Source organism: Mesoplodon bidens (genome assembly GCF_964165515.1).
Source record: "Mesoplodon bidens genome assembly, chromosome: 13".
Lineage (NCBI taxonomy): Eukaryota > Metazoa > Chordata > Mammalia > Artiodactyla > Ziphiidae > Mesoplodon > Mesoplodon bidens.
In genome coordinates, this window is record NC_138169.1 from 6,440,694 (window position 1) to 6,458,390 (window position 17,697).

General features: G+C 59.6%; 1 protein-coding gene across 3 annotated transcripts; it reads right to left on the reverse strand.

Annotated features, from left to right (window-relative positions):
- Positions 1–1,008: 1,008 nt before the first annotated feature.
- Positions 1,009–17,035, reverse strand: LOC308626806 (refilin-A). 3 transcript variants are annotated; one of them, XM_081252282.1, is made up of 3 exons: positions 16,590–17,010; positions 5,374–5,483; positions 1,009–3,991 (listed from the first exon to the last, which is right to left on the reverse strand). In XM_081252282.1, exons 1-3 carry the CDS (start codon positions 16,869–16,871, stop codon positions 3,658–3,660), a joined length of 726 nt encoding a protein of 241 aa, XP_081108408.1. In that variant the 5' UTR covers positions 16,872–17,010; the 3' UTR covers positions 1,009–3,657. The 3 variants fall into 3 exon arrangements, with proteins under 3 accessions (XP_081108408.1, XP_081108407.1, XP_081108406.1); XM_081252281.1 differs by having other exon boundaries at positions 1,011–3,991; positions 16,665–17,035; XM_081252280.1 differs by lacking the exon at positions 16,590–17,010 and adding an exon at positions 14,649–16,551 and having other exon boundaries at positions 1,012–3,991.
- Positions 17,036–17,697: the final 662 nt, after the last annotated feature.

Here is a 17,697-nt window from a genome sequence, read left to right on the forward strand (position 1 = left end):
ACAGTTTACTCACCTGTGCAGGAGTCAGTGGAACGAAGCAAGAAAGAAAGAATGGGTTTGCGAGGAAAGGAGAGAGAAGAGAAAAAAACTCCAGGTGGTCTGGCAACGGTGAATCTTATTTGCATATTTACAGGGATAAACTGATTTGATCCGCTGGCAGCTGGTGGGAGGGCCCCCTGGTCATTCCACCTTTAGAAGGCCAAGGAGGGCCATCAAAGGAGACGCCTTTGTTTTCATGGCTTCTCCAGGAAGCCGGGCGGGTTTAGCTGTGGCAGCCACGTGACGGGCTGTCCTTCCACCCGACCTCCTCCGGGGTTCAGCCAGGTCACGCTTCCTCATCAGAATGTCTCACCAGCTACCTCACAGGCTCACTGGGAAGAGAAAATTCTGACAGCAGGGCCAAGCGGTCTGCAGACAGAGGCAGCGCTCCGTGTACGCGTCGGCCGCCAGGGCTGTTTGTTCTCACCAAGGCTACTCTGGGGAGGAGAGACGAGCCCTTGGACGGACGGACGGGGCACCTGTTTGTGGGGTGGGGGCCGCCGAGCTTGATTGGAGGCCTGCGAGTGTGAATCCAGAGATGAACCCAGAGATTGGCCCGGGGGACAGCACAAGAGGCTGAGCGAGGGGGCTCAGGATGGGTGTTTGGGGCCAGAGCCGGCCCTCGACATTGGGAAGTGTTTCTGCCCCTTTGAGAGAGAGGATGGACACCCTGACCTGCCCCCAGCAGGGTCCCGGCTTGATTGGATGGCAGCCCGAGCTTTACCAGCACGGATTCTCACTGTCCCAGCCGCCAGGCAGGTAAGTCCATGTGCCTCCTTGCAGATGCTTAAAGAAGTTAAGGGACAGGCTTTTCCTCCAGCCACCGGGCCCTCCCCGTGTTGGTCTTCCCCTCCCAGGGGGCTTCAGTGAGTGACCTCTGCCCCCCTTGCCCAGTGCATCTGGATCCGGGGAGTGTGGAGGAAGGCAGAGGACAGGAGGGGCTTCTGCAGGCAGCACCCTAAGGCGGGCAGCGGGGTCACTGGCCTCCAGGCTCTTTATTTTGGGGGTGGAAATCCCAAGGGCTGGGACGGGACCTAGATGAAGCTGCCACCTCTTTCTGCCGGGTCTCCAAGTCCTCTGGGTTCCCGTAGGACAGACAGCTGCTTCAGAGGGAAACCGGGGTGCACCTGGGGGCCTGACGGGCCGCAGCCCTTGCACCCCACGTCCTCTTCCTCCCAGGCTGGAGTTCCAAGGTCATCGGGGAAGGCGGAAGCCGTTTGCATGATCAAAGGAGACGGTCTTGTTTGACATGTGCGGCCCGGGTCCTCAGGGTGGTGCCGAGATGGAGTCAGGAGGGTCTGAGGCCTGTCAGGGTGATGCTTGTGAAAGACAAAAGGGACAGGAAGCAGGACCTGGCAGGGACTGAGCCTCGGGCAACTGGCCCCGTCCCACCGCACTCCCGTTGGCGGGGCGCCCGGGAGGAGCCTGGCAGCTGCTGGAAAGCTCTAGTTAGAGGCCATCCGCTAACTGCACGCCTCAGAAGTTGTTTCTTGAAGGGCAATCCCAGAGGCATCTCCAAGGTCACCGGATTCGTTGGCACCGTAATTGCACGTGTCCGGAAGCCCAACCCACTTATCCTTCCAAGTGGGGAAATCAGGGTTGTGATTGGAAAGCAAACTCGTGCAGCTGCATTTGCCTGGTGCCCGCGATGCGCCCCCCAGCGTGTGTCTGCACACAGTCCCCTCTCTACACAGGCTGCGCTCTCGGAGTTCCCAAGGCTGTGTTTGCACCCTGCTTGCCCGTACTGAGCGGCCGACGCCTCCAGGTTCTTCCTCTCAGTGACATGACCCTGTCCCTTGGCCCTGCCCTCCTGGCTTTCACCCTGGCCCCGCCCTGTTAGACATCGTCCTCCATTGAGGCAGGAGCCCCTGCAAAGGCACCGGCACTCTCCCCCTCAAGGACACTGCCCCGAGAGTCCTCCTCACTCCCAGTCTGGGGCCCCGGAGGCCCCTCCAAGGATGTGGACCCGATGCGCAGAGGGTGTACCAAGGCCGAGGCCACCTGCTTTGCAGAGGCAGCCCGGGCGCTTCTCCGGGGACAGAGCTGGCTTTGGGCGTCTGCAGGTGCCGAGGGCTGGCGTGCGGAGTGCAAAGCACAGGAGCATCCAACGTGCAGATTCCTGGGACCGTCCCCGGAGTCAGACCCAAGTCCCAGCGTGGGCCCTGGGCCTCTGCATTTATTACCTAGCTCCTGGGTGGAGCTGGCGCACTCTGAGGCTGTCTACAGGGATGGGGTGAGGGGATAGGGCTCCCTCTGAGCCTTCCAAGTGTCTCCCTGCCCCCTGTGGGCAGTGGGGAGGGGCCACAGGCCTATGAAGACCAGTCCCACCCACGGTGGGGTCTGAGGGTCTCAGAAACATGGAAGAGGGAGTCTCTTCGAGTCTGCACATTTTATTAAGATAATCAATCGATTCTTAAGTTATTTCTTTGTTAATCAGAAAGCATCTCTGTGGCGAGAACATGCACAGTCTGTAGATATATAAAAATATATCAGTCACTTCGCCTCTCCGGAACGCTAGCTCCGAGCAGCCCTTCCCTGCAGCGAGGGAGCTAAAGCCCCGTCCTGGGGGGGATGCCAGAGGAGCGGCGGGGCAGCCTCCACCTGCTGGGTCCAGTCAGGTCTGAAGGCATCTCCACGGCCACGTTGGGGGATTCTGGGGCACTGGTGGTGGGCAGCCCCAGGCCGTGGCCCCAGCACCCACGTATCCTGGCTCTTCCCAGGGAGACAAGGGTCTCCCGACTTCCTCCCCTGACCTTGCACGTGTGTGGTGAACCCTGCAGCACTGGCCACTGCAGCGTCATCACCATAGGAACGGGAGGCCTGAGCGAGGGCACTGGACCCCACGGAATCTGAAAGCTGACAGCTGGCCGGGAGCCTCGGGCAGGTGGCAGTGGTCATTTCCAACGGCTTAGATGCCTCCCCTTGGCACCTGGCGCAAGGGCTCTGACGGTCCAGAGTCCTGGTCCTGAAGGTGTCAGGACAGAGGTTAGCAGGAGGCCCTGCGGGTGAGGCTCCGGACACAGAGCTCAAAGGCCTCGGTGCAGACGGGCTATGCCCTCCATCCTCCGCACTGGGGCACGGGCACTGGGACAGCGCGGGCGGGGCTCCTCCAGGCCGCTCCCCACACAACCCACAACCAGCCCTGGCAGCGTTTCCGGCTTTCGCCCAGCCTCCCCGCTCACCGTCCACCAGAGGTTGCTGGGCTATGGCTCTGGGCGTCCAGCTGCACATATCTGAAAGGCCTGCTCTGGAAACAGCCCTCTCCAGGGGCGGTGGGTGTCTGGATGGCACCCCTCTTCCCTCCCACGTGGCCTGGGAGCCGGGGTTGGTGGGGGGCCCCCCGGCCAAGGCTGGGATGGACGCCTCTGTCCTGCCGGCGTTCGGGGTGTCCCCCGCTTCAAGGGCAGCCAGGGACACACACCTTCTTCTCTCCCAGGCCGTCGGGGCGGGCACCGCCTACCCACCTGCCCCCGCCCCGGGCTCCTCGGGAAAGCCAGGCCCACGCTGCCTCACCAGGTAGGTGCTGAGAAAGCGGATGCGGCGCGGGCAAGACACAGTCCGGGGTCCCTCCCGATCGTGGAGCCCGTGCTCCGGCCGCCGCGGGGGCCGGGCTGCCGGTCAGAGCGGCACGGGACCCAGCAGGCCGGGCCCGGGGCGCGGGCACAGCTGCAGCTGCACGCTGGCCGTGAACCAGCGGCGGGGCCGGCCCAGGCTGAGGTGCAGGGTGGTGCGGAAGGAGCTGCGGGCGCGCTTGGGGAAGATGATGGTGGTGCTCCGGAAGCGCAGGGCGCGCGGCCGCGGCTCCAGGGTCAGCTGGCTGCGGTAGCTGCGCCAAGTGCAGTTAGGCGCGGCCACGATCGTCTCGCTGTAGGCCGTGACCGTAGGCACCGGCGCGTAGAAGACCTTGTCCCGGAAGTGCTTCTCCGAGGCGTACTTGACCTCAGAATTGCAGCTGCGGGGGAGGGCGGGAGCACGGGGGTGAGCCCCGGATGGGGCAGCCAGGTCACTGTCCCGCGTGGTCGGGGGGCAGTGCGGACACAGAACGGCCTGGGCTCTTCCGAAATGCCCAGGTCAGAAGGGCAAGGAAGGGCTGAGGGACCCAGCCGGCTTGGAGGAAACTCGAGAGACGGGACAGTTAAATGCCGCACGTGACTCTGGCTGGATCCTGAACTGGGATAAAAATAGGCCATAAAAGGACATTTGGGGACAGTGGGCGGAACTGGACCAGGCAGTGGTCGTGTTTCAGCTTTAGCTGGCCCGATTTTGGCAAGTGCACTGTCATTATGTGAGAGGATGTCCCTGTACTTAGGAAGGACACCAGCCGGGGTTACTTAGAGGTTCAAGGTCACGGTGTCACTAACATCCTCTCAAACGGGTCAGAAGAAAGCTTCGTTTATGTAGAACGAGACAGTGAGCAGATATTCAAACCAATGGGGCCAAGTGCAAAGAGCCAATGAATCTAACGGGGGTTCCCTGTACTCTTCCTGCAACTTTCCTTAAGTTTGAAATGTTATCAAACTAAGTTTCCCCCCAAGTAGCCGCAGCACCTCCAGGTGAGTGACCCTCCTTAGGAGTGACCAGCTGGCCAGTGCCCCCAGCTCTGTTCCCAGATCATCTCACGGGAAGGAAGAGCTCCGGGGAGGGGCGTGGGGACTTCACCTGTCTCCCTCCCCGCTGCACCCCACAGGTGACCCGCGTGGGAAGAGAAGCAGGGCTCCCAAGAGCCCAGGCAGCTCGCATCCACCCTGGCTGGGGCCTCTGTGATAAAAACTAAAAAGGAGCGCTCTTTGGGAAGAAAAACCTTTAAAGGGGACCTGGGACCCTATCCAGAGGGGAAGCGGGAGGAGGTAGTGGGTCCCACACCCCTGGGCAGGCCGGGGTGACATGGACAAATCCATCCTGAGCGTCCCAGGGATACGTGGGTGAGACCCACGGACCCTAGACTCCACCTTCTGGAAGCCCGATCCCCAGAAGCCCTCCAAGGAGGGCAGATGGCTGGGGGAAAGCTCCTGGTGGGGGGGCCTTAACTCAGAAGTGCAGGTGCCACCTGAGACGTCCTACACGTGGGAGGGCACCTAATACACATTCAGGGCAATGGCTCCCCGGGGGATAAAGGGGCAAATTCAAAATAAAACCCAGCCAGGTTGGGGGTGAAGGTCAGCGTGGAAATGGTCGCATGTGGGCCCGGGACGGGCTGGAGAGGTGGCAGGGAAGGCCACCTGGGGACAGAGTCTCTTCAAATCACGGCCATGCCCCCTCGGGGAGCAGCACGCGGAGAGGCTGCCGCGCCCCGGCCTGGCCACCCCGCCCCACCCGCCCAGCCGCCCCACTCACCGGATCTCGGGCGTGGGTTCTGGGTTCACCTCAATGCTCTCCCCAAAGAACACGGGCAGCATCCGGGGCCTCATCTCGCGCGCCGGGGTGCTTGGGGGGAGGGGGAGGGGCTGCGGGGAGAGCCAGGGACACAGGGTCACGTGAGCAGCCCTTTGGCACTAAGGGTTGCCCCACACCACTCCAGTCCTGGTTTTCCGGAAGCCTGCTTTGCGGGGTCCATTAGGGTCCATCGGGAAGCCCCCCCCAGCGTCCCTCTGTGGAATCCAAGTGCTCTGATGCCCACCCAGCCACTGGCCTGCCCCTCAGTTCCTGGGCATCTCAATAAGGGGATGTGGTAACGGCCTCTTTCTACAACGCCCAGCCCACCCAAGCTCCAGGAGCCAGGCTCAGAGCCCTGTAGAACTGGGACCCCTCTCAGGGAGCCCCTGAGCCTAAGCCTCGCAAGCTGCACCCCTGGGTGACACGGCAGGTCAGAGCTCTGCGAGGGACTGAAAACCGTGCTCATCGAGGGAAGAGTTCCCGGCCCTTCTTGGTGCGTGGCTGTGGGCCCCTCATTCAACGCCTTCACAGGGCTTTCCTTGTCCTCACCTGGACGAGGAGAGATCACAGCAGCTATGCTTTTTGAGCGCTAACCACACCAGTCGTGGCTCTGAGGACTCCATGTTTCCATACATTCGATCATGGGAGGGAGCTGTTACTAGCATCCCCATTTTATAGATGCTGAAACTGAGGCCCAGGGTGGCTAAGTAACTTGCCTGAGGCCACACAGCTAGGCAGAGGCCGAGCTGGGGTTGGAACCCTGGCGGTCTGGCTCCAGAGTCTGCGCCCTCACCCATGTCCCCCGGCCGCCTCTCAGGCCCACGGGACGGGTGCTGCAGCCCCAAGACCTGTCCAGTCACCTCCTGCTCAGAGCAAGCTTGCCCTCACACACAGGATCAGGGCGCTTCCCACACAGGCCTCTGCCCACATACCTTTCACTCGCCTTGGCCACGGCCCAGGCTGCCTCTGTGCCTTGCCTTATGCTGTTCCCTGTACTAGGAACGTCCTTCCCTTTCCTTCTCACTTGGTCCGTCCAGGGTGACAACTCAGGCATCAGCTCCCGTGTCTTCCCCCAACATCCTCTGAGGGGCTCCTGGAGCTCCCACCTGCTGGTCTCCATCGCTGTGACCCCTTTGGGTGTCGCCCCCAGACCACGAGCTCCTTAAGATTCAGGACCTGATGACCTCTCTGGCCCCAGCGCCTGGCACCTCGCAGACCCCATGCTGTCCAAAGGCAGGACCTCACACGTGCAAAGCAGCGCCCTGCCCCCCTTCCACCTCTCCCCACCCCCCGTCCTGTGAGCCCTTGGGCCAGGCCCACACCTGTCTTCAAATCCGCTATCAGCCTATGGACATGGTCCCCGCAGCCCCCTCCTCAGCCCCCTCACAGCATCCCCAGAACAGGGGCCGAGGAAGGACCACAGGAAGAAAAGATCTAAGACTTGGAGAAAGAGGGGGTTCTCCCTAGGCCCCCAGCAGCTGTCATCAAGCTGTCCTATCTCTCCCTTGCTGGGCATAGCAGGTGGAATGATGGCCCCCAAAATGTGCACGTCCTAATTCCCAGAACCTGGGAATGCGTGACCTTACAGGGCACAAGGGACTTTGCACATGTGGTTAAGGATCTTGAGATGGGGAGGCTGTCCTGGAGTATCCAGCGGGCCCCCAATGTCTTCACAAGGGGTCCTTATAAGTGAAAGAGGGAGGCAGGGGGGTCAGAGTCAGAAAGAAATTGAGGACATCATGCTGCTGCCTTAAGGATGGACGGGGCCAGGAGCCAAGGACTGTGGACGGCCTCTAGAAGGTGGGAAAGGTGAGAATTCTCCCCTAGAGCACCCAGAGAGGATGCCTTGCCAAAATCCTTGCTTTTAGCCCGTGAAAGCTGTTTTAGATTTCTAACCTTTGGAACTGTAAGCTATTAAATCTGTGTTGTTTTAACCCACTATGCGCAGGGTCATTTGTTAGAGCAGCGACAGGAAGCTACTACACCATGTGACCCAGAGAACAGCTCCCCTCTCGGGGCTGCAGCCTGCTGGTCCCCAAAGCGGGGCAACAGGAGCACCTGCCTCCCAGGCCGCAGTCAGGACAATGCTTCAAAGTGTGTGAATGTGTGGGATAGTGCCCGGCACGGAGCAAGCGCCACACAAAAGTCTTGTATAAAAGTCTCAGAATACAAGCCTACGGAGAAAAGGCTTGTATTCTGAGTGCTTTTCACAAAGGCTCGAGGGGTGGTGACTGGGTGGGGGGGTCCTCTCAGGAGAGAGAGGTACAATCCACACCCTTTTTAACCTTGAGACAACCCTGCTCCTACCTTTCAGAAGCAAGTATACATCATTCAGGAGCTTTAAGTTTAAAAATAAAATAGTGATGGGAATTCCCAGGCGGTCCAGTGGTTAGGACTCCATACTTTCACTGCCATGGTCCGAGTTCAATCCCTGTTTGGGGAACTAAGATCCTACAAGCTGCGCGGTGTGGCCAAAAATTTAAAAAAAAAAAAAAGTTAAAAAAATAAAACAGTGACAAGATATAGGCACTTCTGGCATCCTCTGTGGCTCTGGCCTCAGCTGTAAAACTCCATGACTTGATGCTTATAAAAATCATACTCTCTCCCCGTAAGACTATCTGAAGTGTGAAGTATGGCGCTTTCCCAGATGTGTGCAGGGGTTTGCTGAGCACCTACTGTGCGCCAAACACCTATTGTGCGCCAGGCCCTGTGTGAGTCGGATGAGGCACAGTGCCTCCCAGGGCCCTTCTTGTGGACATTGAAGAGGAGAGAGGATGAGGCAGGCGTGTGAGGGGCTATGGACATGGGTGCTAAGGTTTTGGGAGGTGTCTCTAGGTGGAAGGACTGGAGCGGGGGAGGGGCAGCCTGCTACTGGTCTCCATCCCCCCACTGCACCCCCAAGAAAGAACCATTCCCAAGCTCATGGGCAGGGAGGACTTCCTTGGGAGGCAAAGCCTTCGGTGCAGAGCTGGGTACCACCATCCCTCTCGGTTCCCCCTGAGCCTCCTGGCACGGCCCGAGTGCACATTTGGGGCCCCATTCTGGCCGGATCTCACTCCCCACACTGGCTGCCAGCAGAGGGGACAAGGCTGACTTCACAGACTAGGCCAGGAAGCTGGAGCTCTGGGCACCGTTTTCCAAAGGGCCCTGGTGGAAAAACAGCTAAAATCTGCCCCACCTGGGAACACGATACAAGAGAGAGAGGAAGCCTCTGAAAATCCAGACGCAGGCTGGCATCCAGGGGCCCCGGGGGTGACGAGACAGCTCAGGCAGTCGCTGCCGAGGCCTGAGGCTGCCCCCGCAGGGCTCCAGGGACCAGTGGCAGTTCCGGCCATCCCACAGCCGCTGGGCTCCGGAAGCTCAGAGCCGAGTCTTACAGCTGCAGCGGTGTTTTAACATCAACATGGCAGCGCTGTGTGCAGAGCCCAGCCAGCCCCGGGAGCCGGCCAGGAAGGCACACTGCTGGCCCTACAAGGGCAGCCCTCCAGCCACGCTGGACTCACATTCCCATCAGAGCCGCCAGCGTGGGGGGCGGGCTGAGGACGGGGCTTGGGCTCCAGCGCCCAGGGGACCCCCTGCTGCTGCCGCTGTACCTGATGGCCTGGCCTGGGCCACCTGGAGCAAAGAAAGCTCCCAGGCGCCGTTCCCCTCACCGCCCCCCAACCCTGGGGCAGCCACATCCCAGCTCATTTCCCCAAAGGCCCTGGTGCTTGCTTCCCTCTGAAGAGGACCCGTCGAGAAAGCCACCTGTGCCAGCCACCTGTTCACAGTACCTCAGTTTGCTCATCTGTACAATGAGGCTGATGCCCGGGCGCAAGCTGGCCAGTGTCCTCGGGTCCCCTCGCAGCCCTGGGCTGCAGGGGCAGGGGAACGCACAGGGGAGCTGAGAGCTGAAGGCCGGACCCCAGACTCCCAGACGCCACACACGCCCACCCTGGGATGGAGACACAGCTGGGCCAGCCTCCAGCCCCCAGCTCCTTCTAGGGACCGGGAAAACCCTGTTCTAGCCTGGGGAGGGGGCTGGTCTGGCTCCCTGGTCTCCTGGGCAGGCAGGGTGTGTGTGTAGGGACTAGGGAGTGCTTCTGAGAAAGTGGGACCCAGAGAACAGCGGGCTGCCCTCCGCCTACCATGCCCCCACGCCCCGCCTCACCCAGTGATTCATGCGCCTTCCCTGGAGCCGCCGGGTGAGGATACATACTCCACGCCTGGAAGTAAAAATACACCCCGGCATCTGGAGAGCTCCCCCTTCCTGGCTGCAGTACAGGGCACGGCCCACAGGACGGCAGAGAAAGATGTCCTCCGTCCTGAGAGCTCCGTGCCGCGCGGTGACAGCCCAGCCCCACCGGGGGTCCGGGCCTGGCTGGCAGGGACAGGTAGGGATGGCGCAGCGTGACGCACGGCGGTCCCCCACCTGCCACCGCACGGGACGTGGCTGAAGCCACATGTGACCCACAGAACCTTCCACTTAGGGAGTATCAAGCCCCCATCAGCGGAGGGTCAGTGTCAGGAGGAAGGGTCCGGGGAGACCCCACACAGACATGGGAGAGGGGGGTCCTCACCACAGCCACAGGGAACCTTTGTAAGGGCCGAAACAGCCTCTCTCAGGCCACTGACCTCACTGGTGGGGGATGGCTTCTACCACGACTGGAATTAAACTGAGTATCTTCGGCGTGTTTTGGGATTTGAGACCCAAAGCTCCCATGCTGGGCTAAGGTGGACGCTGACCTGCACCCATGAGGAAAGTGATCCAAGGAGGGACATTTACGCCCCAAGAATTCTTATCATTTTTATGAAAGGCCTTGGGTATGGGTGGCAAATCCTGGGGTGAGGGGAGGGACTCCAAAAGGCTCGTTGCACAACACGGCACAACAGAGGTGGTGAGTGGGCCAGGCTCGGGGAGCCCAGGAGACCCCAAACAGGGCAGGCGCAGGGTCTGGCACTCAGAGCAGTGAAACTGAGCAAACCCATACATCACAGGTCAGAGGCAGGGCTCAGGGACGGGCCCGCTCCCCAAGATGCCCTTGGGCGCCTGATGGACCCAAGCCAGCAGGATGCTGGTGGGTTGGTTTGTGGCCTCCACAAAGATATGTTCATGTCCTAATCCCCAGGACCTGTGAATGTGACCCTCTTTGGAAGCAGGGTCTTTGCACATGTGATCAAGTTAAGATGCGGTCCCACTGGACGGGGGCGGGCCCTAATTCAACACGGCTGGTGTCCTTATAAAAAGAGGCAACTTTGGACACAGGACACACAGAGGGAAGAAGGCCACGGGGGAACGGAGGGAGGGATGGAGGGGTGCATCTCCACGGTAAGGCGCGCCGAGGATGGCCGGCCACCACCAGAAGTTGGGACAGACACAAGGGATGGATTCTTCCCTAGAGCCTCCGGAGGGAATATGGCCCTGCTGACACCTGGATCTCAGACTTCAGGCCTCTTTGTACCCTATCTGTTTCCCCCACCCCACAGCAGGGAGGCCAGGAGTCCCAAGGGCACAAAGGACAGGCCACGCCCACCCCAAGGAGAGTCCCCGTCAGTCCCCGCCTAGGGGCATTTTCCCAGGAAGGTGGCTCCTGTTCACTCCCTCGCCCCCACAGCACCTGGCAGGGCATGGGCCTATTTGTCTTCTTTGCACACTAAAGCTACAGGTAGAACTTCTCGCTCAGATGAGCCTTTCACAGAGACGCAAGGCTGTCAGAGACGTTGCTGAATTTCCGCTGGAGGCCACTTCATCCAGGATTAAGCGGACAGGGGCTGAAAGGAGGCACCAGGGTTTCTGGCCCCTCATGGCCTTCCTTTCCGCCAACAGGCTCCTCCCTCCGTGGCCTGACACACCTGGTTCTCTTGCACCTGAGCTTGCTCACAGGCACCTTCGCTGGTCAGGGACACACCGTGAGCCTGCAAGGGGGCCATGGGGGCTGACCCCTGTCTCCTCAGTCCATCTGTCCATCCACCGGTCCATCCATTTTTCTCTTCATCCGTCCATCCACTTGCCTATCCATCCATCCATCCATCCCTCCATCCATCCATCCATCCGTGTGTCCATCTACCCATCCATCTATTCATCCATCCGTGTGTCCATCCATGCATCCATTCATCCATCGGTCCATTTAACCATCCACCCATCCATCTGCCCATCCATCCATCCATCCATCCATCTATCCATTTGTCCATCCATCTGTTCATGCACGCGCTCATCTGTCCATCCTTCCGTCTGTCCATCCATCCATCCATCCATCCGTGTGTCCGTCCATCCGTGCTTCCGTCCTTCCTAACGCTGGGTGCTGACGCCCTAAATTCCTAACTCGCTTCCCTCTCTGCCCTCAGCCTTGGTTTCACCATCACAGACCAGAAACAGAGAAATGAGAAAGTCCAGGTGTCCTGGGCTGGGGGCAGGGGTGGTGACAGCCAAGATCCCAAGAGTTGGCAGTGACAAAGATTTCCAAGAGCTGGGCAGCCCCGGGAAATTTTCGAGGATGGGCAAAGACAACCCACTCCCCACCCCCAATTCTACCCGGATCCGGCCCCAAGGGCTTCCCTCGGAATCTGGGCCCGGGGAACCAGCACCTCGTCCTTAGGGAAATTCCCCGGTGTGCCACTCAGACATACACTCGATGTGTAATCAAAGCCCAGGAGATCAGATGGGGGTGATGGGGCAACGCACGACGGGGCCCAGGCCACTGGCTTCTAGAGAACCCATATCCACAGCTGAGGGGGTAACAGCTCAGATTGTCACCTCCGGTCACCACCCCACGGACGGCCGAGCCCCTCATGTGCCACAGGTGGGTGATCTGTCCTCACCTCACCCACCCCGGTGGTGGCTGTTCCCTCAAAGGTGCACCCAGAGAAGACGACTTGCGACCCCAAATGCCATCTGTGCTCTCCCTGAGGGTGGTAAGAGGGGACAGGGCTAGTTCCCTGAACCGGCCACGTTAACCTGGGGAGATGGGTATCTGCCACACACACTCACTCATCCTTCCTGGCAGCACGACCTCTCCCCACAGCTCCACCAGGCAGGACGGGGAGGGGGGCAGGAAGGACATAGAGTGTTCCCTCAATCTGGAGCCAGAGGTCCAGGCCCCGAGAGCTCAAAGGTGACACAGACAGCGGCTGTCCTGTTCACAGCTGTATCCCTCACCAGGCCTGGCTTAAATATTTGTGGGATGAATGCAGCTGACAGGCAAACCCTGGCTGTCCCGGCAGGCGGCCTTGGCTGTCCCGGTGTCCTGCAGGCGACCAGGGGCCCACTGCAGGGAGACAAGCCCTCCACAGAGCCTGTTCTGCACAGGCACTTCTCAGTCAAGTCTCTGATTTGGGTTTCTAATTTGGAGGGTCTGGGAGCTCATGAGGCCTTTTTAAAAAATAAAAATAAAACAGTCACAAGTACATTTTGGAAAGACCAAATGGAATTTTACTTTCTGGCCTCAGCTTAGCCCACAAGTCCCTGCACTGCCCTCCACCAGCCTCACGGCTGCAACTCAACCAGGCCTCAGGACCTTTGCACTTGCCATCCCCTTGGACTGACGCACATTTCAGCCCTATGACCATAAAGGCCACTCTCTCATGTTTTCTGGTTTCCATTAAATGTCACTTCCCTGACCATCCAGTCTAAAGGAGCTCTACCTGAACCCAGCTCTTTGTCTTAAGGGCACTTAAAAATCCACCTGGTGTTTTATCACATGTTTAAGTTGGTGACTGTCTCTCCCACTAGAATGCCAGTTCCATGAGGGCAGGGACCTCGAACATCTTGTTCACCATTATGTCACCCACGGCCCAAAACAACACATGGCATACAGTAGGTGCTCAATAAGTACTGGTGGGACGAATGACCGATTCCTAGATCTTCCTTTGGTTTGGGAATTCCCAGGAACGGTACCATCGTTGGTCCACAGAGTGGGCCAGAAAAAAACCTATGATCAAGTTAGGGTGGGGTTGAGGGATTCATTTATACCCAGCCTGCTCCCCAGTGCCTTTTACGTCTTGGGGGGCAATGTTGCAGCCAGCCAGTTACCCTACATCCACGGGGTACTGTCCAGAAGGTAAGTCCAGCTTATTAAAACAAAGTGGGGAGAAATGGAACCTCTTTCTAGAGGGTGAGCAAATTTAACCTGCACTTCCAGCATAATAAATACGGTGACAAGCTAGCGAGGACCTCAGTGGCCAGGGGGGTGGGGACAGGACTGCAGCTCATCCCCCTGGCTGGGGTGTGTGCCACCAGTGTTGACCAGGAAGGCAGTGCTGGAAACTGGGTGTCAGAACAAAGATGCCTACCCCAGGCTGAACCCCAGGCCCACATGGTCTGACAGGTGCCATTAAGGGGGTGCCAGAGCAAACGTGGCCCTGCTTGCAGCCAGCCATTTGAAACCATCAACTCCAAGACGCAGGAGAGGTTTCTGTCCCTTTGTGCAAGATCAGCAGCCAATATTTTGCCTACATCTGCGCCTGGAAAGCATGGTCAGTGAGTCGCCCGCAAGCAGGGTTTTGTTAAACACCAGATTAGCAACATTTAACAGGAGTTAACCTGTGGGGGGCGGGGGGTGGGTGGAGGGGGCCTGTGTGACAATAACTTAGGTGCCCGGGGCCCTAGCTGCAGCCCCCAGGGCTGAGAAGAGGCTTCCCTGTGGCAACCATTTCCTCTCTTTTTATTAAAAGCAGCATTTCCAATGGGCTTCCCTGGTGGCGCAGTGGTTGAGAGTCCACCTGCCGACGCAGGGTACACGGGTTCGTGCCCCAGTCCAGGAAGATCCCACATGCCACGGAGCGGCTGGGCCCGTGAGCCATGGCCACTGAGCCTGCGTGTCCGGAGCCTGTGCTCCGCAACGGGAGAGGCCACAACAGTGAGAGGCCCGCGTACCACAAAAAAAAAAAAAAAAAAAAAGCAGCATTTCCAAATCCTGTAGGTTCAGAGGTATTTTGTTTTTTTTTTTTAAAAAAAACAAAACAACAACAACAAAACACAGGTAGTTAATTAGCTGCACAGTGAAAGGTAGGATAATGCAAGGTTCAAGGGTAGAGACTCCGGAGCCCAATTCCCTGGGTTCTAATCCAGCACCGCCACTTATCAGCTTAGGCAAGTCGCTAACCTCTGTGCCTCAGCTTCCCCCTCTGGGAAATGGGTATAATAAGAGCACCTACATACTTCTTGGGACTACTGTGAAAATGAAATGAGTTGTCGTAAGTAAAGAGTTTAGGACAGCTCCTAGCACCTGGGAAGGCTATCTAAATGCAGACATCATTACCTGTGTGGAAACAGCCCCAGGTCTTGCCTTCAAGCCAAATTAGAAAGATCAGAGAAGCTCAGTCCCATACCTGGCATCTAGTTAGCAAGGAGGGGGAAAAAATACAATCAACTAGGACAGCCAAGACAAGTAAGCCAGGCACACTGTTCTTATGGCTGCCCCTGGCTGGCCTGGCCGGCAGGAAAAGCATCCAAAAAACCTTCTATAAGGGGGATTCTGGGTCATCCAAAGAATAAAGAGGAAGGCTGTTTCCCTGTCCCTTTTCTCCAAGGCCCACTGTGTAGGACACCACAGGGATTTATTCCCAACGCAAGAGCCCAAATACCACCCCCTCCATTCAACTGTGCCAAGTCTGAGACACTCTTGCAGGAAAGCTGGTGCATTCAGACAGTGGGATCAATTTCACTGCCAACAGCCTGGGTCACATCTATCAATCCCTGGACGTCCAGAACGCCTCTCCTACCCCAGCCCCCAAAAGACAGACCAAAGTTCAAATTCAACGCATGATTTTGGTCTAAGCCAGCGGTTCCCAAACTTTGCTGCACATGAGGATAACCCGGGGAGGTTTTAAAAATCCTGATGTAGGGCTTCCCTGGTGGCGCAGTGGTTGAGAGTCCACCTGCCGATGCAGGGGACGCGGGTTCGTGCCCCGGTCCAGGAGGATCCCACATGCCGCGGAGCGGCTGGGCCCGTGAGCCATGGCCGCTGAGCCTGCGTGTCTGGAGCCTGTGCTCCGCAACGGGAGAGGCCGCAACAGTGAGAGGCCCGCGTACGGCAAAAAAAAAAAAAAAAAAAAAAAAATCCTGATGTCCAGGTCGCAGGCTCTACCAATCAAATGACACTGTCTGGAGGTATGAGGTGGGCATGGATATGCTTTAAAGATCTCCAAGAGAGGGATTTCCCTGGTGGTCCAGTGGTTAAGACTCCATGTTCCCAATGCAGGGGGCTGGGTTCGATCCCTGGTCGGGGAGCTAGATCCCCGATGCCGCAACTAAGAGTCCGCATGATGAAACTGAGACTTGATGCAGCCAAATCAATAAATACTTAAAAAAAAAAATCTCTGAGAGATTCCCGTGCCCACTCAAGTTTGGGACCCACTGGACCAAGGAGCAAGGGAGACACCAGTGACATTCTCATCAATAGTCCTGGAGGCAGGGGAACCATTCCTTCCTGCTCCTGGGAGGATTTCCAACTCGGGGGAAGCATTTACTGCCCTGTGAGGTACCAGGTGGGCATTGCCGGGGCCCCAGGAAAGCGGCGCTGGGCTGGAGTCGTGCTAGGACACCCGGCAGAAACAATGTGAAGGCGTGCAGAGAGCCGCGAGAACAGGGAAACGCCACTGGGATTGTTAGCAGCCTCCGGATCTCAACTTGTCATTTCCTCAAGTCCAAAGGCGCCCGATCCCGCCTGCTTGGCTCCTGCCTGCTTGGCTCCCGCCTGCCGGGGAAGGGGTGCGGGGAGCCCAGTCTCAGCCCAGCCACCAAGCTGGGTGACCCCCGGAGCCCACCTGAAGGCCCCACTAAGTCCGGCAAGAGGTAAAACTCTCGCGTGTCCTGACCTGGGGTTCCAGCCTTCCCCAGGCACCGCCTCGGCTCCACGTCAGCAGCCCTCAACACCCCGGGAAGGAAGGGCTCCTGTCTGCGTTTGGTTAAAAAAAAACAAAGTCTTTCACGTTGGCAGCACAGGGAGAACAGTAAACAGGGAACCTGGGGTTCCAGCTCCCCTAGCCTGAAGCCAACCTCTCGGAGAATTTCGGACAGTCCTCAACCCCTGCTCTTTTACTGCTGACAGTAAGACAGACGATCACTCCTTAGGCCCACAGCCAGAGAGAGGGCTGCAGGGGTCAGGCTGGACCGTCCCCACCTACGCGCCCTGATCCCCACCTGCGGAGCGTGGCTGTCACTAGGCCACCTTCTTGGCTGGGGGGATGGCGGGGGGAACCCAGTCCCGGCTCCTGAAGTACCCCATCCGGGGGCTGGCTCTGTCCCCGGTTTCTGCGCGAAGCCGCGTGCTTACCGCTTTGGCCTCGCCGGGTCCGGGGGCCTCCGAGGAGGCGCCAGAGCCCCCCGCGCGGGCGTCGAGGATGCCAGGCGCCAGGGAGTAGAAGGGCGGGCTGGGGCTGGGGCTGGGGGGCAGCCCGGAGTCGGGGCTGTCCAGCAAGCCCTCCCGGCTCTTCTCCTTGAGGCTCTCCTCCATGCCCTGCAGATGCAGGTGGCCCACCATGTCTGGGGGGCGCCGGGCGCGGGCCCCCGGCTCCTCGGGGGACTCCTCCACCGCGCTCCGGGGCCCGGGGCGGGCGGCGGCGGGGCGGAGGCTGCGCGCCGGGGACCTGCGGGCAGAGCCGAGAGACGGTGCGTCGGGCCCGGCGCCCACCCGCCCCCCACCGCCCGAGTCCCCGGTCGCCCGGCCGGCCCGGCCGCGCGCGCGCGCGCGAGGGGCCGGCGGTCGGGCGCCCGGCTCCGTGCGCTCGGGGCGGCTGCCCCTCCGCGCTGCCACGCCGGGCCTGCCGCCCGCCCGCCGCCGCCGCTGGCCGCGCTCCAGCCACGCCGGGCCCGGCCTCCCCTTCGCGCTCCGCCGCCCGCCGCCCGACCCAGCCCGAGGCGCACGCCGCCTCCGGGCCCTCTCCGCACCTTTCCGGCCGCGCCTCCTTTTCTAGGCGCCTCCTCCCGGTCCACCCCGCCCCCGGCCTCCTCCGCGGTGGGCAACCGCCCCGTCTGGCGCCTCCACCCCCCCCAGCCCGCGCCCAGGGCGTCTGCACAGCCCGGCAATCCTCCGGAATAAACACCCCAGCGGCGGCACCAAGGAGTGAATCGTGGGGTCCCCAAGTCATCCCAAGTAACAGTAGTAGGAGTAGTAATGTCTGAGGTGACCTTTCAAGGTTTCTGCAGCTCACTGAAGTCCGAATAAAAGAATCCTCAGAGACCTCTGTTTTAGAAGATCTGTAACTTACAAGGGAGCGGGCGGGAACCAGAGGCTTCAATGCTCCGCGAGCTTCAAGACCTGTTCCTTAGCTCCCCTCTTTCCAGCGGGCCGGTGCGCCCCTTTGTTG